At 42.9% G+C, this 25,391-nt stretch overlaps 1 protein-coding gene across 1 annotated transcript; it reads right to left on the bottom strand.

The window, feature by feature from the left end:
- Positions 1-1,954: 1,954 nt before the first annotated feature.
- On the bottom strand, positions 1,955-24,169 carry ints2 (integrator complex subunit 2). The gene is made up of 25 exons (XM_085419844.1): positions 24,035-24,169; positions 23,086-23,394; positions 22,767-22,905; positions 22,285-22,387; positions 18,821-18,934; positions 17,869-17,999; positions 15,910-16,080; positions 15,085-15,305; positions 14,849-14,974; positions 14,566-14,637; positions 13,115-13,229; positions 12,582-12,650; positions 11,594-11,728; positions 11,319-11,495; positions 11,048-11,162; positions 10,190-10,294; positions 9,916-10,080; positions 7,295-7,496; positions 6,019-6,144; positions 4,785-4,986; positions 4,255-4,536; positions 3,680-3,787; positions 3,362-3,467; positions 2,900-3,076; positions 1,955-2,376 (listed from the first exon to the last, which is right to left on the bottom strand). Exons 2-25 carry the CDS (start codon positions 23,388-23,390, stop codon positions 2,195-2,197), a joined length of 3,648 nt encoding a protein of 1,215 aa, XP_085275970.1. The 5' UTR covers positions 23,391-23,394; positions 24,035-24,169; the 3' UTR covers positions 1,955-2,194.
- Between the last annotated feature and the right edge of the window lie 1,222 nt (positions 24,170-25,391).

Genomic DNA, 25,391 nt, shown 5'->3' with positions numbered 1-25,391 from the left:
TGCAAGATGTTGTATTTTTGGGCGCTCGATGTTACAAGCACAGCAGTGAAAACAAAACTGCTCTGTGATTTCACCCTCACTTGCTTCAGGCATCTCTCACAGCACCAGGAAACTGCAGCGGCACAACAAACTGCTGCAGAGCACTTCATGGATTCACAAACAGAGAAACTGTGGCTGCCACTCATCTCTCCCTTAAAAGGCTACAAAACATGATGCATATCATCTACCAGTTTGTTTTCATATATTACATTTACACGTGACTGCCGGTGCAATTAGGTCTAAAATCCCTCGGTATGTATTTTATGTGCAGTAATTCTGGTCGTTTAAACAGCGGTGGCGCCATTATGTACTGGCACATAATATGTAAAATCCTCCAGCAGCGTTTTGCATATTACTGTAAATCACAGGGCGGCTGCATTCTTACCTTCTGACAGTAACAGTTTTATATTTGTGTATCAACTTTGAAAACTACTCTCTGACTCTTTACCACTGAATCAACAAGGTTTCTGTAATTAATGGCTGTTGATGGAGTGGACGTGTTGGTTTTAGTGTGGCAAGAGTGCCCTCTGGTGAATTATCAGGATACACCTGTCAGGACAGCACAGCAGCAACAACCTACACTAAATGTGAAGTAACTAATAGTAAGCAAGTAGAATAGAATTCACTCGCTGGGCCCACGTCCTCATTTTAGGTTTGACAGTGTTTTAGTAGGTAAAGGTGATGCTTGGACATGAAGTGAGCTGCGGTTTGGGGAAGGCCTCGAAGGAGACTGGCGATGGCTCCCAGGCCTGGCAGATCCCCGTGTACTAAATAGAAGTGAAGTTAAAGAAATGAGAACAAGGAGGGACGGAGGGAGGGAGGGGCACGTAAACGAGAACGACAGCTTGCAGAACTGGGGGACCCTCTGGAGCGTGTTTGGAGGTCCTGCTCCTGAAATTCCGATACATAATCTCCAATAGAATATAAGTTCAAATCAACACCTTTGTGCCAGGAAAATAAAATAATTCCACATTTAAAAATAGTTTGAAAGCCTCCCAGCTCTTTATCTCGACATCTTTGGACATTTACCTACTGCAACAGCGGTGTGACGCGACAGATACAGATCAGTCACTGACATCACTAAATGCCATCTTATTCCCTGATAGGCTGATGTCAGCCCACGAGGCCTACAGATGATGATGCATCCCGAGGTACATGTGAGATAGCAGCTACACATTACAGTGCACACAACAGCATTTTAAGAAATAGGCGTGGGCTGGTTGGGGGGTCGAGCCCAGCCTGAATTCAAGAATTAGAAAATAAACACTGCTGTTTTTGCTTAAGCCTGAACAAGTTTTTTTTTGTTTTTTTTTTTTAAGTTGGACAGTATTTTTATACACGTGCACTAGCAGCAGGTCATCTAAGAATCATAACCCAAAGTTATTATCTGAAGCGTGTGAATGTTTGAATATGCCTCAGTGCTATTTATCTGTCTTTGAAACCAGCTGCTTGTTTTAGAAGGAACCAACCATGTTTGTGCTCAGAGGTACAAAGATTTCATTATAAACCAAACAAACCATTTTAATGACTTTAGTTACTGGAAACATTGTAACTGACAAGAATTGGTTCTTCTGTATATTTCAGGTATTTATCAAGATTATTGTAAAAATATCCAACAGAACCAACTCGTTTGCTCCAATCATCCTTTTTCTTCTTTGATGTTTGTGAACTTGTGTTAAAATGTTAAAAGGTCAAAAACGTAAACAACTCCTAAGACTTAACTGTAACTGGATTTAAAGGTCTTTTTTTGATTGCATAAAAAAAAAGTTAACTATTTCCAGTAAAAACAAGAAATAAAATCTTAATTATATGCAAGGGGCAGAAAACCAGGAGTCCAGATTTCTGCTGAGAGGAGATGCCACATCTATCCAAACTTCCCACTGCAGAATAAACCTCAGACGGATATTTCCTTTGTTTTATTACAAACAAATACATTACAAAACTCTCACATCTGAAGGCAACATTTTTTTCAGTGCCTGAGAAAAAAAGGTCGTAGCACTTAAAGTTAAAAAAATATGCTTACAGAGGTCGAAGAAAAACCCCAAAACATTTTGATTTCTACAAATCATCACAGAGCACATGAACACCGAGTGTTTGGAGTTGTTGGTTTAATCAAGTCCCTTTGAACCATCCAGAGTCTCTGTGTGTGTTTGCTCTATAGTCCGTGAAGGGTGCAGCTGATAATGTCCATGAAGGTGGCCTCTATGCAGTAACAGAGCTGGACATCAGGGTCAGCCCCACCCAGCTCCTCTGCTGTCTTCTGGGGTAGAGTCAGCTTGCAGGGGTGTCCTCCTGAGACCACAGCCTCCAGTGGTTTCTCCTTAAGATACTGCAAGCCTGAGTGAAAAAACAAGTGTTTTTCTTTAGCACTGGTAGATCTAAACTCATCTACACAAATTATTCTATGTCCAATCGAAGCGTCCAGAAATGCTGAATAAACAAAGTAGATCAAGCCTGTCTGCAGTAGCATACATGGACAACACCTTTAAATGTCTATGGTAGGTATACTCCTACTACACATTTACTAGATCCAGTGAAATACATGAGCTGTGCATCCACAGTGAGTACAGATCCAACAGCAGTGATACCAACACCGAGCTTCAAACCCTCAGTCTGAGGAGCAGGCTGGCACTTGGTCTTTATGTGTAAGGCAACATCAGGCTTCACTCAAACACATCAAAGCTAATAAATGATGAAGGCTCTTTCTCATAATTCTTAGACATTTAGGACAGAAATGATCAGATGGCTTTAATTACAACATCTGGATTGTGGATTTTTAAAAAGATGAACAAAAATCATTCGGGTCAAAATATTTTTGTGTCAACATTATTCTGCCAAGAAAACGAGTAATCATGCTTACGCGCGATAAAAGGATCGATGTCCCGGGCTTTGGTGGCCACGTCCGAAGAACAAACCTGGCCCACTTGTACTAAGAGAGCTGCCACGTCATCGTAGAGTGGAGGGAACGCCTGGCAGAAAGCCACCAGGCATGGCAGGGTGGGCATGAAGAAGAGGAACCGCTTGGCACGAGTCAGCACTAGGAAGCAAAACACACACACGAATACACAATTAACACAAAACACAAGGCTGATAAACAGTTAATACAGTGTAGAGAAACAATGTTGCACTAACAGCTAAACACCAGAGGATGGCAGCTAAACACAGGGATAAAAACATCTGTGTGCCAACAGCTGATTCATGTAAGATGAACTGCACAGTGCAGGCAGCAGACTGAATGTTTGACAGAGAAAAGACGCACACTAAAAGAGGAAGTATATCACCACATGCATGAGCGTGTGAGACGTAAAGAGTGTTTACCGACCTGTAAGAAGTGTACCCATGACACTGATGGCCAACCTGGCCACACTCAGGGACTTGGGTAGGGCGTACTGGGTGCACAGATATGATAGCAACTGGATTGCAAAGATCTGCAGGGACACACGATAACAACAGTGAGACATTTAATACATTTATTTATGTAGCAAATATGCAAACACTCAGCAGAGCAGCGAGCAGAGCTGGTTGGAGAAAATAAATAAATAAAAGCACAACAGTGTAAGAGAGGCTCTGGCACAAACCCAGGGCAAGTCTAGGAGTGAAAGCCAGGAAAGAGAGGGGAGGGGAGGTTGGGAGGCCTCACCTGCTTTTCCAGCTGGGGCTGGGCCAGCAGCTCTGGGATGAAGTCCAGACAGATATGGATGGAGGGAATGCCTGCCACAGTTAGAGGCAGCAGAGCTTGAGGGTAACCCTGGCAGACAGGGAGACAAGAGGAAACGGGAAACTTGGAATTAATCTAGCAACATAAGCAAGAAATCGCAAATAAGCAGTTCATTTATTCAAACAGTCGTCTATGTAAATGAGTGCCAGCGTAAACATGCGTGTGCGCCGATGCACACTGCAGCAGCTCCTGCTCAGCAGCTCCTGCTCAGCAGCTCCTGCTCAGCAGCGTGGATGGATTACTGTGACAGGAAGCGGTTTGATGAAGTCCACCATATGGCTGTCTGCTGCTTCTGGGAGCTGCACTCACTTATTACTTACGCCACAGCACAATCTGATGACTAATGGGGTCAATATGATTCGGATCTTCTTGAAAAACGCATTGAAGGTATTTTCTGCTCTACGGTGTAATCAATTATCAATGACTGTAATGCTTTCAATAGGAAAATGTGGAAGGATGCACAAAATGGCACAATAAACCTGCCAGCATTATATTACCTGAAAGTGGACCAACTTGGCAATGTTGGGGTCGGCGATGAACATTTGATGCAGCAGACAACAGATGAGACACTGCACCTCCCTCAAATCACTGAGCAAACCTCCCTCTGGCTCCGCAGCCTCCCCGCCCCCCTTGGCTGCAGGCCCCAGGCTTCCCTGTTTCAATTTCCCTGGCACGGGGCCCCGAATGCTCCTCAACAGGCTGTCTGTGGTGGCCCCCAGCTGCTGCTCTTCAGAGGTTGGCAGGCACACCTCCAGAAGAATCTGCACTGCTGCGCTGTCCTGCAGTTGGACAAAAACAAGGATTTATAATGACTTTGCATAAAAGGCCCGCCGTTACACTTTAGTGTCTTTTTGCATTTTTTGTTTTACTGAAACACCAGTAAGATAGAAATTTCACATAAAAATAAGATTTGAAAATTTTGCAGTGTAATATTTTGGGGGGGATGAAGAAACAACGTGATACAGGAAACAGGGTTAGGAATGAATATGCTGTCACATGCATAGCACTCTTATAAAACTCAAATGACCTGCGCAGATAAAAGAGCGTTCTTTAGCTCCTCCCTGGTGACCTCCGGCGTATCTGCTTGTCCCGGCACACCGAGGCTCGACACAGTCTGGCTCTGTCGATCAAAGTCGGCCGTCTCCTTCAGGTGACATTGTAGGTAGGCTTTCGAGGCCAGCAGGTAGCCATTCAGCATGTGAAGGACAATGTCCATCAAAGGAGGACACCTGGCCAAAAACAAATATTGTTACCTGACAATTAAGACGCATCATAACACGTCTGCCAGAGCTCATCTTTATATTCTTACATGCAGTTTCTATACATCAATACAACCATTATAGCCTCAATTTTAATAACATGTATGCATTAAGTCCTTAGTAACTACATAAAAAAGTGCAATAAATGACAAAAAAAAATTGAAAATCGTTTTTGTTTTTTTCCATATATTTCCAGTTAGAGTAATTTCAGAGGTTCACCCCTCAAAACTGTAAATACAAAACAGTTGCACAAAATAGTTTCCAACCACAGGAAAATTATTTTGAGTGTCTTCATAGTTTTATTTTTGAGATACACTAATTTTTATATACTGCAGGAAAAATGAAAATAAATATTATGATGCAAATTTGCAAAAAAAAAAAAAAGCATCAAAACAGATTATTTCCAGCAGTTTGAGTTTAAGCCTCCCAGACACGATACAGAAAGGCATAAACTCAAAATCTATTTTAAAAATACCTGCATATCTTTGTAAATGCCCTACAGGACAAAAAATAAATTTTCTGTGAAAATGACGTCACTTCCAGTTCCGGGCAGGTCATGGCGGGCATGCAACAGTTCACGCTGACGTCTATTCAAACGTAGGAAGTGTTATGAACAGCTGATCGGATCGGACGAGCCTGTTTCTGGAATATTATGTTGTTGTTGCTGCAAGTGCTTTTTATGCAGGTGTTGCAAAGCTGTATGTGGAAGGAAACCGTGACTGAGGACGAGCTGATGGCATAAGATGTAAGTACAACTCCTCAGGTTTCATATGCAAAAAAAAATGATTGCGCTAGCTCACGTGGTTCCAGTGCTACCGGGCTTTAAAAATAGTTACGGAAAACGGAGCGTGCCCGCGCTGCCTGGTCATAAAGGGTTCATCTTTTGTATAAGAAGAAATTCTTTAGTTACGTTCAGTGAAAATGTGGACCACATGAAAGCCCACCTACTGCAACACATCTGAGACTGTATGTCTGAGTCCATGCGTGGCTTTTTGTAGTCACCTGTATACTCTCTGATCACAGCGCAGCACGATGAGAGGATCGACCATCAGGTCATTCTGGGTGTACCTCTGCTGCCTGAGCAGCTTCGCTGAAGGTTGGAGGGCGTTTACCGTCATCACCCACAGCCTGTGACACAGACACACAATTTCATTCCCACCACACAGTTTTGTTAACTGAAGCACCGACTGTACCCGGCTTTTAAAGAACTCTGACCTAACTAAGACTAAGAAACACTGCCTTGTTAAGGGACAACATTAAAACTGCTCAAAGTAAAACTGACAGTATTACGCCCAAGATTAATATTCAGACTAGAGCAGGGTGATGTGACCAAAAATATTTATCACGATATCATTTGAAAATTTGCGATAACGATATAACTGACGATATAATTGACACGAGACAAAATACTTTACAACTCCTCAACTTTATTAGTGCAAAAAAAAAAAAAACATCAATGTATTTCCACTTAAACAAGCAGCTGTTTTTTATGTGCATTAAAGTTATAGAAAAATGTAACAGTGCAAATGCAAACTCCTCACTGACAGTTTAACCAAAAGGCGTTTCCAGTGGAAACTGGCCGACATATCCTGAGCACAACCATGTATAATATCCACAAAACTTAAAAGAGGTTATACACACACAATACGGAAACATTATGTTGAAGCACAGCACGTATCACTCCGCGAGGCTCCGCCTACGATAGCCGTAACGCTCCCACAATCCATCAAGCGGTGCGGCTTCGTAGCTCAGCAAAGTCGTACTAAAACATTTGACAGATTTTCGAGCGCCGTGCACATAAAATCGTTTCGAGGTCAGTAAACACAACCAGAGTTCATACATAAGGCACACGGGATTATAAGGGGCTCTGTCGACTTTCAGAAAAATCAAAGGATTGATTTTAAGTGCGCCGTATTTTCCAAACAACACGGTAATAACGACGGCCCGCTAGCATGCTCCCCCGACAACCCCTTACATCTCCCCCTCAGTCTTCCTGCCTGAGCTCGTCTTGTAACAGGCTCCTTTTGGTAGCTGTGCTCCTTTGAGCAGCAGAGTGAGGCCTAGAGGAGGAAGCAACAAGTCAAACACCCCTGTAAGCCTTTTACTGGAAACATGTATAATTATTATTTAACCAGCAGCAGGGGAGTTCATTGACTTCAGTGATGTCAAATTCTAATTAGTGAGGACAAGAAAATTCTTTAGACCAATTTTAGTTACTCAAGTGATTCCATTAATGCCTTAAGGCACAAATTCCTGATTGCATGTCCGGAGCACGTACCTGCGGGGCATCACGGTGTTCAGACCCATCCAGAGCTTGTTGACGGTCTGTAGTATACGACGAGGCACAGCAGGCTCCAGCAGCAGAGCCATGCTGGCTGTGAGGGCCTCCGCGTAAGGGATCAGGTCTCCAGGTGAAAGCAGTGTTAAATGTTCCAGGATACGCATCAGCCTGGGACTACCTGATGGCAACTTCTGGAAGGCTGGGAGGAAAACATAAGCTTTAATCTCTGATTCATAGAGAAGCTTTGGCTGCATCTCCATCAGTGTACAACAAGTGCACAGCACAGTATCATAAATACACTTGAGAATTATTTTGTGATTGTCCGTTGAGGTTAATCAACAGATTCCTTTAGCAGCATGGATGCATTTCAAGAGTCAGAGGAAAAATGTAAATCACAGATTAAATCCTACAAATGTATGGCGGTATTTTTGTGCCACTATTCTGAGCGCGCGTAAAAAAAGTTTGCAGGTGCAAGTGTTTGAAATTTGTTTTGAGCGAAGAAAATTCATTCCTGCAAAAACTGTATTTCAGTGTTTGCTATTATCCACACACACACACACACACACACACACACACACACACACACACACACACACACACACACACACCAGCAGCCCCTCTCACTCAGTTTTTGCATTTGCGCTCGCTCGCAATGTGTTGCTCGTGCTCTCAACATTTCTGCCCGTGCGTGCTCAACTCTTTCTCCACACCATTATATTTGTGCCACAAAACCAGCCAATCACAGACTTGGATGCAAAGAAATCTGATTGGCTGTTTTGGTCTCCAATCAGCTCGAAATGATGAAATGCAATATCCCAGAATCCATTTCATCCAAAACTCAAACGAGGCAGTGGCGGAGGACCACAGAGGGGCGGAGTTTGAAATATTACTCTTTCTGGGTCACAAAATAAACTTTAAAGATATTTTCATGCGAGAATGTTTCTGTGTAAACTTCAAATACCTGCTCGATTCATCAGGACATCACATATTTGCATAAGTGCTCTGACGTCTTCGGAGATGCCTGTTACCCACCAGCTGACCGGGTGGTCACTCGGGTTAAACATAATATAAAAGGCTGAACTGACAGAAAATCACCGACTACACCACCAGGTGTTACAGGAAAAACGAAGAAAAAAAAATCCTTTGAACTAAAACAAACGCTGTTGTGACAGTGATGTACTGTCTTGTTGGTATACATGTATGATTTGTATCACCTTCATGTTTCCAAACCGATATCATGACCAGCAGCTTTACAGCTGTGGCTCCAGCAAACATCAGCTGATACTAGAAATTAATATTAAATAAATTCTAACAACAGCTGATCAGCTTAAACGTGCTGCTGTTGTTTAGCGTAACATCCGCTGGTTTCCTGTTTCTGGCGCAAAGTGGGAGATAAACAAACAAGAGAGACGATCAGCTGATCATTGATCAGTTTCATGATTGAAGTAGCAACAGGAGAGGGAGGGGGAGAGAAGAGGCAGCTGTGCAGCGTAAAGACAGAATAACTCCAGCTTTGTCTTTTTGATTCTAGCTGAAGTCCGGGACTAATCGCGTTCCTTTTCCCTTCAATACGGATGTGTTGTAATTGGTCCAGCCCAAAAACAAACAAACATAAAAATGAAAAATCACCATCGGCCCACCAGGCAAATGTCCGGGATGCCCAATGGCCAGTCCAGCTATGCGGTCAGCTGGTGGGTAACAGGCATCTCCGAACTCCGCCACTCTGTGTTCCTCCGCCACTGCCTCGTTTGAGTTTGGACGAAATGGATTCTGGGATATTGCATTTTGTCATTTCGAGCTGATTGGAGACCAAAACAGCCAATCAGATTTTTTTGCATCCAAGTCTGTGATTGGCTGGTTTTGTGGCACAAATATAACGGTGTGGAGAAAGAGTTGAGCGCGCGAGCAACACATTGCGAGCGAGCGCAAATGCAAAAACTGAGCGAGAGGGGCTGCTGTTGTGTGTGTGGATAATAGCAAACACTGAAATACAGTTTTTGCACGCAGCAATGAATTTTGTTCACTCAAGTTCAGCTTTTCTTTGCTCAAAATAAATTTCTCCTCAAAATACAACACTTGCACATGCAAACTTTTTTTACGTGCGCTCAGAATAGTGGCACAAAAATAACGCCATACAAATGGAGTAAGCTGTTCAGGTTAAGAGACAGGCTCCGCAACACAAGTATGTAACCATCACTCAGTTCAAACAACTTTCTTTTAAACTACTACAATGAAGATCAGAGAAACACAAGAACACCACATGACAGAGCCAAATAAACGAGACGCCAGCTCTCTGCGTCTGTCGTGCAGCGGCACACAGCATCTGGATGTAGCTACACATCACCTACATCTATTGAAACTGTTGATCCTTCAGCAGTTGTAGGATCAACACAGCATAAAAGATTAACCACAAAGATTACAGATTGATAAATGATTTTATTCCAACCTAAAACAGATAATCTGGCATTTCACTCGCCCAACTGTGGCGTCTAGATTAGCGTCAGTGGTGCTAGTAAAGCCATCAATCATCTGTCTGGGTTTTTATTACTTTAAAATGTTTCTCTCTTAATATTTTTAACTTAAATTCAGCAGCTACATCTTAAATTTCCTGTGCTCACCCTGGTGAAGCTGTCTCTGGGTGTATCTACAGGTGTTGCTGGGAAGCATCATCTTCCTCAACAGGGGCAGGGTACCGGTCACCTCCTCCGCACACACCCAGTCCTCCACAAGGCATAAATGTGGGTAGTTGGTTGCAAGCAGTCTCAGTAGGGCCGAATGCAGACCTGGGATCAGTGAAGAAACTGCGTTCAGTCTACAATAATCAAATAATTTTTACCTTTTGGGGGTTTTTCTCCATGTGTTTAGTAAGAAAAAGCCAAAAGTGACTCTCACCCCCGAGTTCCTGCTGCAGCCCTTGGGCCTGGGTAACTAAGTACTTAATGGGGATCTGGTCCATCAGGGCTGCAGAGTAGGATTTTGGCTTCTTCTGCATCAGGGCTTAAAAAAAAAACAGAAAAAGAGGAAAACAGGACAAGTGAGTGGATCACAGAAACTATACTGAATTAAATACTAAACAGAGTGAAAATGTGAAGCAAAATAAGGACGAGATGGAGGATAAATGTTTCATTTGATTGTGTGAGGACACCAGAGCCGCTGTGCCGATGCGTTCGAGAAGCTGAGGTGATTTTTCATTGACGTGGGTTCATTACCACTGCTGATGGGCTTCATTACTCCTTCCTTGAAGGCTGAGAGAGCACTTGGGTAAACACAGCAATTAAAGAGATGGACATAAACTCTCACATAAATCTGGCCTAATGAAGGGCAAGAGGAGAGCTCGTCACGGGAGAGAATAAACACTGACTAGGCTAACTGCTAATGCTCAATCTAACCTACAGCTGTCCTAGTTAGCTTTGCTCCCGCAGCCATTGTACTTGGCTCTTTGTCAGCCAACCATTTATTCTCTATGAAGCAGCCAACATTCAGTGCCAAGAGAGAAAAGGATGAATGACTGCACATCCAGAGCATCTCCTACAACTTAACAGAGGACAAAAGGTTCCTTTTTCTTCTCACTTGCTGACAAATTCCCTTCATCATCCACACAATGCATTCTTCAGTGAGGAAAATGACAAAGGATGCAATTCAGACAGGCCCAGAAAGAGAAAATGAGAAGCAGGAGGGAGGTGAGCCAAGAGCACAAAGGGAAGCCAAACACATCGCAGTGTTTTTGTTGGGAAACAGCCTCATACATACCCAGCTGTTTGGTGCTAGCCAACAGGTTCTCCTCATAAGACAGGATGTAGTACAGGATAAGCAGTTGGGTGGTGATAGAGTAGCGCTGCCGTCCTGCTCGACTACCATCCGCTTGCTAAAGAGATCACCAGCAAACGTGGACATGGATATGTGAGCAAAATTATGGATTATGAAAGTGTAATTATGTTTCAAACTAAATTAACAATAACCCATCAAATGCACTGCACTGGTGTTTTGTAAGGGTGCGGATTTAGCTTCGGAAGCGACTTACTCCTGCAGAGCTCAGGAAGACAATGAGGATTTCCTGCTCTGTGATTGGCTGGTTGGTGGCCTCTGGGTTTGCCTTGGAAGCTGGAGTAAGGATGGAGTTGATATAAGCATCAATTAGGGGAATAAGTTGGGTGTGGATGGGTGTTGTCGTCTCACAGAGTTGGCGATAGATCCAGTCCTAGAAGGTGCACACAAGGGCAACAACACAGTTTCAAACAGCTGTGCAGTAGTACAAAGTTACGCAATAGTCACAATCAGCCATAACGTGTGCATTACCTTAATAGACACTTTGTGCTTGGTGAAGGCTCGGCTCCGAAGCAGCTGGTAGATGCAGTGAATGGGAAGAAATCCTGTGATGTTGGCACTTAGGTTGTTGGTCACTGCAACCCTAACTGCATGAGCTGTAACCACCTGCACAGCCAAAGTCACACAACTGTTGTTAACAGTTCAGAAATGTAAAGACTATAAACATTTGTGCCACATTTCTTTTGTAGCTCCTGGACAGGAAAATTTACTTCTATACCAGCAGCATGGGCCCAACCATCATCTTTGGCCAAGTGTTTACGTTTTGAATCATTATCGAAATAATATAGTTGCTCCGTGGTGCAGTGGTAACACATTCACCATATATGTGAATGATGGTAAATTTAATTCTGTTAGGAGATAAACCCCAGCCAAGTGCACTCCTAGTCCCAATGCCAGATAAATGGGCGGGCAGCATCAGAAAGGGCAAAGGGCATCAAATGTGTGCCAAATCAAATATGCCGATCCTTGGGAAATAAGGGAGCAGCCAAAAGTAGCTCCTAACTTTAATATCAAATTGAATCTGAAAAAACAGTTTAAAAGGTTTGCTACAAAATAGGGTTAAAACTATCCAACCATCGTTGCCATTATGGGATTTACTGGTTCAAGACTCATGAGGTGTCCGATCTCTCTTATAACACTGTTTAAGAAGCTTACCCCATGACACAGACAGATGTGTGTGATGCTAATAGTCTATACTGGTGTGAAAACTCTGTCATGCACCGTGACAGTTTGCCAACGTCAAGCAGTAATAACCTAAAGATATCAAAGTCAAAACTTTCTGTGCTTCCTATGAAAAAGGTTTCAGCAGCAAATCCCCCCCCCCAAATTGGTCTGATAGTAAACAGTGAAACCTGAAAGGATGGAGGTGTTGAGTCAGAGATCTAAATCAAATCACTGACAAAAACGGTGGTTGCCCAGTAACAATACACAATGATGGACTTGTAATATACATACACACCTGTTCAGTGAAGATCTCCTGTGTGAAGATGGTCTTCATCTTGCTCAGTGAGCTGGGCTTGATGGCAATCTGCAGGAATTACACAAAAACTATGAAAAACATCCAGAGTGGCAGGCTCGCTGTGGGTGAAAACAGCCTGTAGGCAGCAGTGCTGCTATTTTGTAATTCCCTCTTTTCATATTTCATAAGAAAAATTCTACATGGCAAGCACAACACTGAATTGAGAGGATTGCCCTAGGGGTGGAAACAAACAGGCTCTAAATCCAATTACATTACACATCTTAGTGGGAAATACAGTGAGACGGGGAAACTACTTAGCACACAGACAAGAAACAATAGTGCACTTAATAAGTAATAACACTGAAAACTGGCTGCAGGGTGTAGAGCAGCTAGCTAGATACGTGTATGCTGCAAATGTTTCATTAGTGATATAGTCTTTATATGCACCACTGCTGCAGCAGACGAGAGGGGCCAGTGGCTGGTCAGCCAGACTGATGTATTGATCACTGCCTCCCTCCCACCTACCACCTTACCTTCATCCCCAAAGTAGAGCACACCAACTCAATAATGGAGCTGAGCTGGTTGCTATGGAAATACATGGCAACCAGTAATAGCATCTCTCCAAAAGAAGCAGATACGCCTGCGGCGCTGTAAGGAGGAAGACAAACACATATGCAGGAGAGGCAAGTGAGAGAAGACATTTAGGTTTGTCGTTAAGCCTTCATGTTGCAGGACAGAATTTAAATAAAAGTGATTATGACCGTTACATCAACCCACACACACCCGAACCTTCCTCTCACAGCCTTTAGGTTAGTCAGACAAACCTGTCAGATTTATGGTTTATGGACTCGAGTCACAAAAACACGGATTCATATTCAATGCTGAAGGTGCTGAAACAGGTCAGAGACTTCATACAGGAAAAACAAATCTCCAAGGAACGAGTTCAACACATAAAGACGATTTAATACTTTCAACTTCTTGTTCATTGTGGGAACGTTTTTTGTTTCCTCGGTCACTTGGTCAAGGGGCAAGGAAACCGAGTGTGTGTAGGCATCCTTAGATTATCTGCCCTTCCTTATTCATCCCTCTTCATCTGACACTGAAATCTATCAGAGCCTAATGTAAAGAAATGTTCAAATCCGGCACACCGATTAGCGTGAATCCACTGATCCTTGTCACTTGCATCATCAGCACTGGAGCAACAACAACGGGCCAAACTTGGAGATGCACATAACTAATGTAACTGACTAATAATGTCCAATATTCAAAAAGAGGTTCTTGACTTTAAAGTCCCCTCTGATGTCCATGTCTACTATCCTGGATCTTATGAAAAAGACACTGAACGGGCCCAAACAGAAATCTGTGATAAGCCTACAGCAGCTTTGGTTTTAGCCGTAGCTGGTTAGCAATTCATATTTCTAGGACAAGTATGCTGTGGTTGTTTAAAAATAATACCTGAGATGGATGGCAGGAGTAGAAAAGACACCATACAGCTATCTATGCATGTCAGATATATACCAGTCAATGTCAGCACCAGTTACAACCAATCAAAACTGGCGAGGAAGCTGACCTCAGCACCTTTGTCTTATACCGACACCAAACTCTGTGAATGGTACTGGCTCTACTTCCTGAAATTAATTTTAAAAAATTAAATTACATTTTTTTAAAAACAAATCTGCTGATTCTTCATATGAAAGGAGGTCACCACCAACAGCAGCTGTGTATAATGTTTCACAGTATAGGAGACAGGATCAGGATCTAAGTGCCACAAATGCTTTCACACATGGGTTTATGTTGCATTATAGACTAATTCTGTAAAGACATCATCCTATTACAGCTGATGTGATGAACATTTAAAGCTTACGACATATAAAATCAGTACAATAACGTGTGTGTCACAATAAACTCAGACATGTGACAGCTTCCTGTGATGGATTTTACTCTCTAATCTTTTGCGTTCTCCATGAAGCCTTTTTATTGTTACCTTTCAAAGTATTCCTCCTCTTTGATCATCCAGCTGAGCCACATGACCATCAGTTGTTCTTGCTCTGGAGTGCTGCACAGGCACACAGAGGATAATGCTCAGTCGACATATGAAAAGAATACTATTAATGCCAAAAAACACCGACAGGGCTTTTTGGTAAGCAGCGGGCAAATCAAAATTCAAGACCACCGGCAGCTAAAAAGAGCTTGTGATCCCTGGCCTGTTTGTGTTGGCAGAATAAAACAAAGACGTCTAAAAGTAAGAGTCAATAAACGTTATGTACCTGACTAGAGTAGGAAAGGCCAGCAGTTTGCAGAAAGACAAGGAGACGAACCGAACGCCAGCAGGAGTGGCAGGAGGCCGGCTGGTCATCAGCTGCAGTAGTTGCTCTGCTTCCTCATCTGTAGGTCTGGAAGGAAACACAGCCATTAAAATACATTGTTACATTGTTACAACTAGTACATAAAATATTGATTATAAAATCAAATGTAACAAAAGCTATCATGATCTTTGACTCACCTGAGACCTGCAATACCCATGAGGGCGCAGTACAGCCGGAGCAGGGCGCTGGCCTTCACCACGTGCTCCTCTCTGAGGCCAGAGTACCCCGAGCCTCCTTCCTCCTCCATGCCGCCATTATTGGGCACATGGGTGCTGCGTGAACGCGGCAGGATGGCAACGAGCTCGAGCAGCAGCTGTCTGCGCATTTGCCACAGCACTGAGCTGCTTTCCCTCTTACGCTGGCAGGATCGAGTGAGGAGAGGACACCATTTAACTTTCATGCTTCCACCGCTGGGCCTTGGTAACAGTTTGCCCAAGTTCATTTACAAATCTGATAATTATGATCATTAACTGACTCGTTGCATGAGCAGCAACTTGAGGAACATTTTAGGACATTTCTCCAATGGCGAGCAGAAGCTCCGTTCCTCCTCAGAGTTTTATCGCCTAAAAACCCCCCAACATTTTATGAAAGGGAAATTTAAACAAATGATGACATTTACAGTGAAAAGCTGACTAAAGCGTGTCTGCGCTCCATAAACTGCAAGAAATGCCAGCAGATAGCCAGACTCGTGATCTCCTTTATATCTGCTGTGATATTTTGAATGTTAGCTTAAATTTGGGGCAATCCAACTCGAGCGCTGAACACCGAGTAATACAAGAAAGATACTCCCACCAGGATCTCATTTTGAATGTCAGCGAGTGTTTGTATTACTGTCTGTTCTTTAAAAACATCACAGGAACAATCCAGCATGTTGAGGACATTGTGGGTGGTCCACCTCTTGCACCTAAAGGAGTGACTGTTTATGTGTTGTCAGGAAATACGAGAGTCAACCGGGGCCTTACCTGTTGTCCATTGCGAATGAACATACTGAACCACGTACGGACTTTGCTATTGGTGCCAAGCAGCAGTCCGCTGACATAAGACACAAGAGGACTGACTGCCTCATCTGCTGCATCTGGTTTATAATCCAGAGTGAGAGCCACACCCAAACCAGGCAGGTGACACTCCTCCACCTGGAACACACAGAGCACCCACAGTCAATTACAGAGCGTCACCTGTTCTATCAAATATTAATCATGTTCTTTCATAATGACTACGTCTATGTTTGTTTGATTATCACTATGGGCTGATGTGCTCCCGGTCTTTGCAAAGACACGCGTCTCCAAGGTATAGCTCAGGGGTCTCGAACTCCAGACCTCGAGGGCCGCTGTCCTGCAACTTTTCCATGTGTCCCTGCTGCAACACACCTGAATACAACTAGCAGGTCATTAGCAAGACTCTATAGAACTTGACTGCATGCTGAGGTGGCAATTCAGCCATTTGATTCATGTTACAGCAGCTCATGACTGAATGAACACGGTGCAATAAAAGCATTGTTGGAATTACATTGTTCCAAACACATTTACTTGAGCAGGGTTAGGGGTCGCCACCTCAGCATGCAGTCAAGTTCTATAGTCTTGCTAATGACCTATTAGTTGTATTCAGGTGTGCTGCAGCAGAGACACATGGAGAAGTTGCAGGACAGCGGCCCTCGAGGACTGGAGTTCGAGACCCCTGTATAGCTCCTTTTCTTACTGAGGGGAAACATGAGCAAAGAAGCTGTCTTGCTAAGTGAGTGATTATGAGCCAAAACAAGGTTTGAAAATAAAGGAAATTAAAAAAGGGGAACTAGCAATATGGGTGTCGTTCTAATACAAGCCTGCATTGCTGTATTAGTGTCGTCTTCTTTTTCTGTGCAAACGAAATATCATTGTTGTTTAAATTCACTGTTCCTCGTCATCCTACTATTAATGTTTCTCGACATTATTTTCTAACATCACGCGTTGCTTGACCTTGCTGGTTGCGAGCTCTACTGCCCTCCACCAGACATTGTTTTCAGCACTGGATCCCATCAATTCCCAGACCTTGTTGTTTGAGACCACAAAGTCCAGCCAAGTACGAGTTCTGCTAATGAATCATTCAGCAAGGCAATGAATTTCTTCTGCCTCGTTCAATAGCCGACATTCTAACCTCTATGAGCGATAGAAATAAGACTCATTTCTCCCCCTCGGGGACAGCGTCACTAAGAGTACCACAACATAAATGACTAAAGAGCAAAATCCTATCACTTTTACTGCCCTCTATCAGGTGAGTTGATTTAAGCAGAGAAAATAGTTCCCCGCACAGCAGAGCCAGTCGTTAGTCAAGTCTATAATAACTAAAGAGTGACGTTTAGGAGCTAAAAGCAAACAAACGTCTACAGCTTACAAATTATTCATCATTTAACAAAGTGGTGTAAGCACAACATTTGTCTGTCAAACTGATTTTCATTCTTGAAATCTGTGCATGACTGTTACATTACCAGCAGGCTACGTTTAGCGAGGCAGAGAAACAGATGAGCTTTGCTGGGGTGCCGCGTTAAATTTGTTACCAAGAGAAACTGCAAAATTATGGAAGATATGTTTTAACGGCAAATAATTATATTGAGATCACAATCAATATTTAATGCGGCTATGTTTCTGCAAACACAACCGTCGTGCTATCCAAACATTTAATCAGGAGAGCGCTTCATAAAAAAGGAGCAGATGCTCCAAATGTGCTGGTGCGAGTATTAATTTGATTTAATACATGCATAATTAATGGGATAAAACAGGGCAGCAGAATGAATGTTGCAGAAAATGTGCATCCAGAGTAGAAAAAGAGCAGCTACTAGATAAGAAGAACTCATCTCTCATCTGAAATAAATGACTTTTGGGATGCTGTAAATAAAGTGGGAGTTTGGCGTGAGTTCAGTCCCGCCATTATACTAACGGTATACCTACCACCATAGCCCGGATATTGAGAGCCTGTGAGGGATTCATCTGACATAGCTGCCGGAGCGCTTCAGTCCTGCGCCGCCCACCTACGCTCTCCTCATCCTGACGCTCTCCATTCTTAATCAGACCTCTGCACACTGCAACAACAGAGAGGCACGCTTAAACACTGTGGACCTTCTGCTTACTATATCCTTACAGCAAATGAGGAGAAACGTATGCAGACTTTCAACACTGTATAATCTGAATACTTCCAGATCCCAGTTATGTCCTTCAATACACAACAGCCATGATTACATCAATTCTCTGGCATATTTGTCCTTCACTTTCCCACTGTATATTGTTTAAAAGTAAATTTGGTAGCTGGCATTATGGCAACGCTTTGAAATTGAATTAGTTTCCATCTGTGCTGCTCCTGGATCATTCATACACCATTGATGAGGCGGCAGGGTGAAGTCTGGCTGCCAGCTGGTGTTTAACATGGCAAACCTTACAAACACTTCATCCAAGGATGAATCCATTGCACTTTCATGTCAATGAAAGAGTAACTGCAGCAGCAAAGCCAAAAGGAATCTGTGATGATCACCGCTACGCAGCACAAATCTGCGCCTGACATGGATCTGACACTCTGTGCGATAAGGAGACAGTGAGTGTTTTATTCCAGAGAGCCTCTCAAAGGGCTCTCGGGGAGTCAGGATGACATAATAATAATGTTCATCATCAGTCAAAGACAAATGCCTGCACTCTCGGTCCACTGCCGTGAACAGCATTAAGAACAACACATATAGTTGTAGATATCAGTGTGTAATTCTAATAAAGCGAGAAACCTTGGAGGTAATCTCAGATAAAGTCCTGTTTCCTCCACACTGACTATATCCAACTATTCCTGTCAATTAATCAGCCACTCTATTTTCCATTATCTGCTGACAGAATGTGCAGCGTTGTGCAACAGATGAATTACCTTCATTGAAGCTGTCAGGAACATTGGCAACCAGCAGACACAGAAACCAGTCACCATTGCGGACATGAAGCAAAGCCTCGGCCACATCCACGATCGGCAGGAGCGAAGGCAGCTCTAAGACGGAGAAAATCCAAACACACTTCAGACGGCAGGGTCAAAGAAACGGATTGTTTTCAGACATGTTTACAGAAATATTTGTTATTTTAAATATGCTGCGTTATTTCTGAACTCTCAGGAGCAGTGGATTATTTATTATTTGGATTATTTCGATTTTTCAGTTATTTTGTATTTATCAAAAAGCAAGTCACTGCCTTTTACAAGAAAAAGACAAGGCTGTGAGGAGATGGGAGTGGCTGGCTGCAGACTGCTCTTCAAGCAGAAATCAGCTGCATGACAAAGTGCAGTAAACAATTAGTGTTTGAGCTTCGGCATGTTTTCAACACTTTGCCATGCCAACAGAGCAGCAAGAGATGTTTTTCAAAAATTGTTTTCTTTATTTTCATTTGCCGCTCATGACAATTTTTTTATTTGTAGATTTTGTAGTGCTCCCTACAATGTGAACCTCTCACCTGAATGTTTAAAATGTTGTTCAATCCAATTCAATTCAAGCTCAACAATCAAATGATCCCCTATGAGAGCAAGCACCAGGCAACGGTGGAAAGGAAAAACTTCCTTTAAACAGGAAGAGACCTCTGACAGAACCAGGCTCAGGGAGGGGCAGCCATCTGTCATGGCTGGTTGGGGGGTGAGAGGCAAAAGAAAAGAAAAATGAGAGTGTGGCTCACGTTGCCTAAAATAAACAACATATGGTTTTCTGGACTGAAGGAAAGTTTTCTGTGAGGTGACTGAAGACGCCGAGCGGATGCTTTTCAGTGCATTTCTTGTTTAAATGAACTCCGTCGGGTAAAAAAAAATGGAGTTGTTGAAAAACCTCAAGCATGGATGCTCAATAATCACTCCAGCAGCCTTTCTAATGCTGGCGTTCACGATCTGCCTGTCCTTATTGATTTTGCCTGGATTTCCATATCTCCCAACTGACGCTCGTTGATGGATGAATATACAATTGTCATTGAGGGAACTCTGTGTGCAGTTGCATCAATTCCTTCTCAATGACAGAAGTTAATAAGCAGACATGAGTCCCAAATCATTGCCCCAAGCATGGATTACCAATATGTCAGGTGGTCTCTGTGTGGATAGCTCCTCATAAAAACGAGGAAGGACTCCGCTCCAGCGCATCCCTCCTTTGCCAAACCACTGGACGTTGGCATTAAGTCCGAAATTTTCTCCTCTCTTTTGCGTCACTCTCGCCTCATCTGATGTAGCTTGACCCAATGATCCACACTTTTGTTTCTCCCTTCTGGAGATTCTGTGTGGTCTCTCAGTGTCAATACATGGGAACCTGTTAGAGAGGCCAGGGTTGAAAAAGGGATGCCGGAGAACCTCCAAGGGTGTTATGCGCTGGTGTGCATCCAAGGCCAACATCTCTTTAATTAAGCTGACAAATAAGCTTTGGCCATCTTCTGGTCCTCGTCTAACCTTCGTTATTTGTTCGAGGTCATCAAGACGTTTAAGTTTTATGTATCGAGTCTCCAGGGATGGATATCCTGTCTCGTACTGAAATTGTTGGTCAGTCTTATCTGTCCAGCGCTGTTGCTTGTAGTCGTCTTCAATGAAATAGTCATCAGTGTAAATGCCAGAGTCTAGAACACGATCTGGTGGCTGACCCTGAGTCTGTATGATGAATTTCAGATAATCATATTCATTCTCCGCAGGGTAGAGTAGCACCCCTGTAGCAAGCTCCACACCTACCAGCCCTAGCTGGTAGGGGTTATTAGAACTGACACCCTTTACCTGTCTGTAGCTGAATCTCCCACATTTCAGTCATTCAGTGATTAAAAGAATATGAACCTTCAATATTCATTCAGATGTTTTGTTTTTCTAAAAAAAATTAATTCAGCTTTTTCTAATGTACATTTTAACATCATCTACTTTCAAACTTTGAAACTTCTTCTGTGTGAACTTCAGCTTTCAACAGTTCTCCACTTTATCTTTCAGGTGAATTATTCAATATGTTTCAGCTGTAGGGATGGGTACCAGTATCCAGTGCCATCATGGCACGTGTCATACACTTTGGATTCTAGCCAATCATTTTACCTTTGTGAGCGTAGTAGGCGGGTCCAGGTACGTACGTTCTTTTAGAGCAGAGCTACAGATTAAAAATGTCCAAGGCGAAGCGGTCAAAAGTCTGGCTGTACTTCACAGCAAAAGATGCAAACTCAGCAGCAACAAGTGCTTTAAGCTGATACTGTGATACTGTCAAAGGAGGTAACACCTCAAATCCGATGAAACACCTGGCGACGTATAGCGTTTTGTTAAAGCCGAGAAATGCGCCGTATTTGATAGCTTGCTGCGAGACCTCACACCGAGCACATCTACTGCGGGTGTGGTGCCTGTTATCGGACCCAGAGTTAGCAACATCCCCCAAAAACCCGAAGAGGAGAGTCCTGGCCCCTAGCCCTGCCAGTGTAGCAGAAATGATGAGGATGATGATGCAGCAGCAGCCGTTCTTCTCTGCGTGAGTAGCTTCATGTTGTTCGTGTGTAATTTACGTTGAGTAATCTAACCATGTTATTACATTAATGCAGGTAAGGTGAACTAGCAAACATCATCATAGCTACATGCAGCTGTCTTCTTGTTTGATGGCAGATACTCCCTTCACCCTGGCCAAAAAGGCTAAAATGACCAAAGAAAAAGTGGAAAACAGCTGAACATGAGAGGTTTAGGACAAAGTTTGTGTTTTTTCCATTGTTTAAGCACTGCTTCCAGCCAAGAGTGATACCATATATGCCCCATAGCTGCAGAAAAGGCTAACATTGTTATCTTTTTACAAAAAACCAGCTGAACATGAGAGGTTTTAGGACAAAGTTTGTGTTCTCCATTGTTTAAGCACTGCTTCCAGCCAAGAGTGATACCATATATGCCCCATAGCTGCAGAAAAGGCTAACATTGTTATCTTTTTACAAAAAACCAGCTGAACATGAGAGGTTTTGGACAAAGTTTGTGTTTTTTCCATTGTTTAAGCACTGCTTCCAGCCAAGAGTGATACCATATATGCCCCATAGCTGCAGAAAAGGCTAACATTGTTATCTTTTTACAAAAAACCAGCTGAACATGAGAGGTTTTAGGACAAAGTTTGTGTTCTCCATTCTTTAAGCACCGGTTGAGCACCGGCACAGTTTCAAAAGTACCGGTTTGGTACTGGTATCGGATAAAACCTAAACGATACCCATCCCTAATTCAGCTCATTCAACATTTTTAACTTAACATTCAGCAATTGTTTCATTTCAGCTCAAAACATTCAACTATCAGCATTCACACTGCAGTTTCTTCAGAAAATGCATTTTCTAGTTTTTGAATGTTGCTGCATTAAATGCAATGCTATTATAATGTATAATCTTTTTTACCTGCTTGTAAAATGCAGAGGACATCCGCAACCTCTTCCAAGTACACAGGACTTTCAAAGAGTTCAGAAGACTTTAAGAAAAACTCTCCATTTGAGTCTGCCACCTGAGAAACAACACGGGAATGTGAAACAGGCCACAGGGACGCATCACCCAACTCACCCTATTAGATGAAGATGGATCTACTAAAGGACAACAGCAGCACGCAGTTAATTTCATTCCAAGCGAGAGCAGCTGGCAGAGATTTAGTCGTAATTCTGATAGAAACTTCAAATTTAATGAAAAGTTAAAGAAAGCAGCACAATCTTGTTTCTGTAGTCCACAGGTGACACTCATTAATGATTCATACTTCCATTTCTTTACATATACACAGCTGTCCCAGGTATACGTGACATGTTTGTTCCACATTTCTACAACGTGGATGCTCAGTTATCATCGTCAGTGTCCAGAGATCTACCGAATTATAAGGGGAGCTTTGACTGTACCTTGTTCATGATAGCCAGGAGCTCACTGAGGGTCAGACGGAGTCTCCTGAGGGGATCACTGTGTTCAAACTCCAGAGTTAGGCCATGCTGCAGCTGTGACACCAGGATGCTTTCTGCATTAGAGCCACCTGCCTTGTGCCTAGCAGAGGAGACGGTACATTATGTATACTGCTAAAATGAACTCCAAGTAGGCTTTTTTGTTTTTTAAAACACAGTAACAAATATAGCTGTATATGTATGACCCGATAAGCAGCTTTTCCCACTCTGTAACCCACTACTGTGCCAGTATATAGTGTTACCATGTGAAAATAAGTCATACCTAAGCTGCTGCTCCTTCCGTGCGTCCTGCTCCAAGGCATGAAAGTCAACAGACAAAAGTGCTACAATGGAGTTGACGGCTTCAACCCCAGAGAGCAGGCGGAGGATAAGCTTCTTGTCCTGTGCCCAGGACTCGCTCTGATCAGCGGGGGCACATAACGCCATCCTCACCAAGCAGGGCAGCAGCAGCCTCAGCTCCGGATCACTTAACGCAGCCAGGCGCACTACATCCACCTTCTGCATGGCTTCAAAAGCATAGGAGCTGACAAACTGCAGCCCTGCACTGTCTCCCATCGCTCCGTGCATACACCTTGGGGGAAACAGACAAAACTGACGGTTTAAAGAGGAAAACTGGATGCATTTTTTTCTACAGTCTGCTAGTCTGTTTTCAACAGTACATACACTTTAAGTTGCAGAGCTAACGGTTGTCATAATGTGACCATTCATTCCTCGATATACATTTTTAACGCGAGAGTAACTTGTACGCTGATGGTAATGATTTTGTTTGATAACTTGTTCATAGGTTTAGTCACTACAAACAGAAACGCTGTTACACGCCACTAAAGAAACAAGATAACAGCCGTCTATAACCACTAACTGAAGCAAATGCTAACAACTGCTGGGAGTAATACATGAACTAGTGTTTACTGGATTGTTGTGAAAATATCATCTGGACTCACCTTCAGAAATCTTTAATATATGCCTTTTAAAGCACCAGCAATTCGGCTAAAATCGCTCGAACTCTTAGCTGGGTTTTTTACGGCTACATATGAGCTAGCAGTAGCTAACACTCATTCAGTTCGCTTCTGGAAAGACTTTTAGCATACTGCTAGCAAGCTAAGAGCTAAAAGCTAGGCTAGTTTGTCACAAGACAACCTTGAGTTGACGGGTCCGTCTAAGCTATAAAGTAAGTGTAACATAAATACACGAATTCACAAGAACGCCCTTACCTGGCTCATTAAGATGACACGTACTGTTTCAAACAGTTATCGCCGCGGAGGCCTTCAGACGTCAGACTGTACCGTCAGCCCCCGCGGTCGCACGATCGGGGAGAGCCCCCAGAGGAACTTGTCCTGGATTGTGCCGGTGTTGTGCCAAAAAGTGATTGTCTGCCAAAAACTGATTTCCGGTATTTGCCAAAAACTGATTGCTCGTATTTAAACTGCTATAAGTAACTTGATGGCCTATAATATGTGAAACATATGTCAAATGCATCCCTCATGGATGACACAAAGTCATATTGAGCCACAAACAACATTCGTGTAACAAGGTAGAAGCCGCAATCAGTTTTTGGCAGCGACTTTTATAGAACCTTTATTTATGCAGTTAAAAAAAATCTCATTAACATTAAAAATGTCTTTTGTAAGAGTAAGACAGCAGAAATGGCAGCAAATATTACAATAGTTCAGTAAAAATATTGTAAGTGGGGGAAAAGGACCGGATTGGTTATAATGTGAGTACAATAACACAGAGTTATAAAGATACTTGAAAAAACAGATAATCTTTTAATTCTATATATAACCCCTTTGTAAACGCTGTTCACCGAAGTCTATTTACCAACATACGTAAAGATATTACACATAAAAAATACACGGAAACATTGGAAATCACTTTTTGGCACAACACCGGCACGTTTATGGAAACGTCTTTGCCGTTGTTTGGCACTTTCACTCCATTATAGATACCCTAAATCTCATCGTTACCCACAGGGAACACCGTGGGTACTGTGAAAGCAAAAGCACTAATGTCGTCGGTGCCGTGAAGCAGCAATGACCGAACAAAGACTACTCCAGCCTGCGCGTGCTGCGAGCTCTCTGATCATAGGCGCGTGTATATGATGGGGATTCTTTCATAGTTACAGCTAGATTACACACGCTTTGATTTTTTATAGTTTGACTATGTTATAACGGACAGACAACAATGGAAACTGTTTATTCTAGCTTATGCCAGACTGGTGGAAATGTTAAAAAATAATAATATGTAGTATTTTGATTACACTAATGTTTTGCAAATACCGCTTATGATGAGATATTAGGGCTTTTAGATTCCTGCCCATTTCTAACTCCATTTAATCTTGATTTGTACTTACCCAAACAGTTTCTGGTGTCAGTATAAATTCCACATTTTGAAGAATATACAGACAGCAGTTGGTGAGGAAGGAAAACGGAGAGCAGGACCCGTTTATCCCCCTGTCGCTGACAGCGAGAAGAAATGCAGAAAATTATCAAAAGAATGAACTGCCAGCTGCTACTACATGCCACCCAGGGGCAACTCAGCCATTTACAAGCAAGATATCCCACTCAAATG

Source organism: Rhamphochromis longiceps, linkage group LG10 (assembly GCF_057381845.1).
Source record: "Rhamphochromis longiceps isolate RC_006_pf linkage group LG10, R_longiceps_female_GT1.1, whole genome shotgun sequence".
Classification (NCBI taxonomy): Eukaryota; Metazoa; Chordata; class Actinopteri; order Cichliformes; family Cichlidae; genus Rhamphochromis; species Rhamphochromis longiceps.
This window is presented reverse-complemented; position numbering and strand designations above follow the sequence as displayed.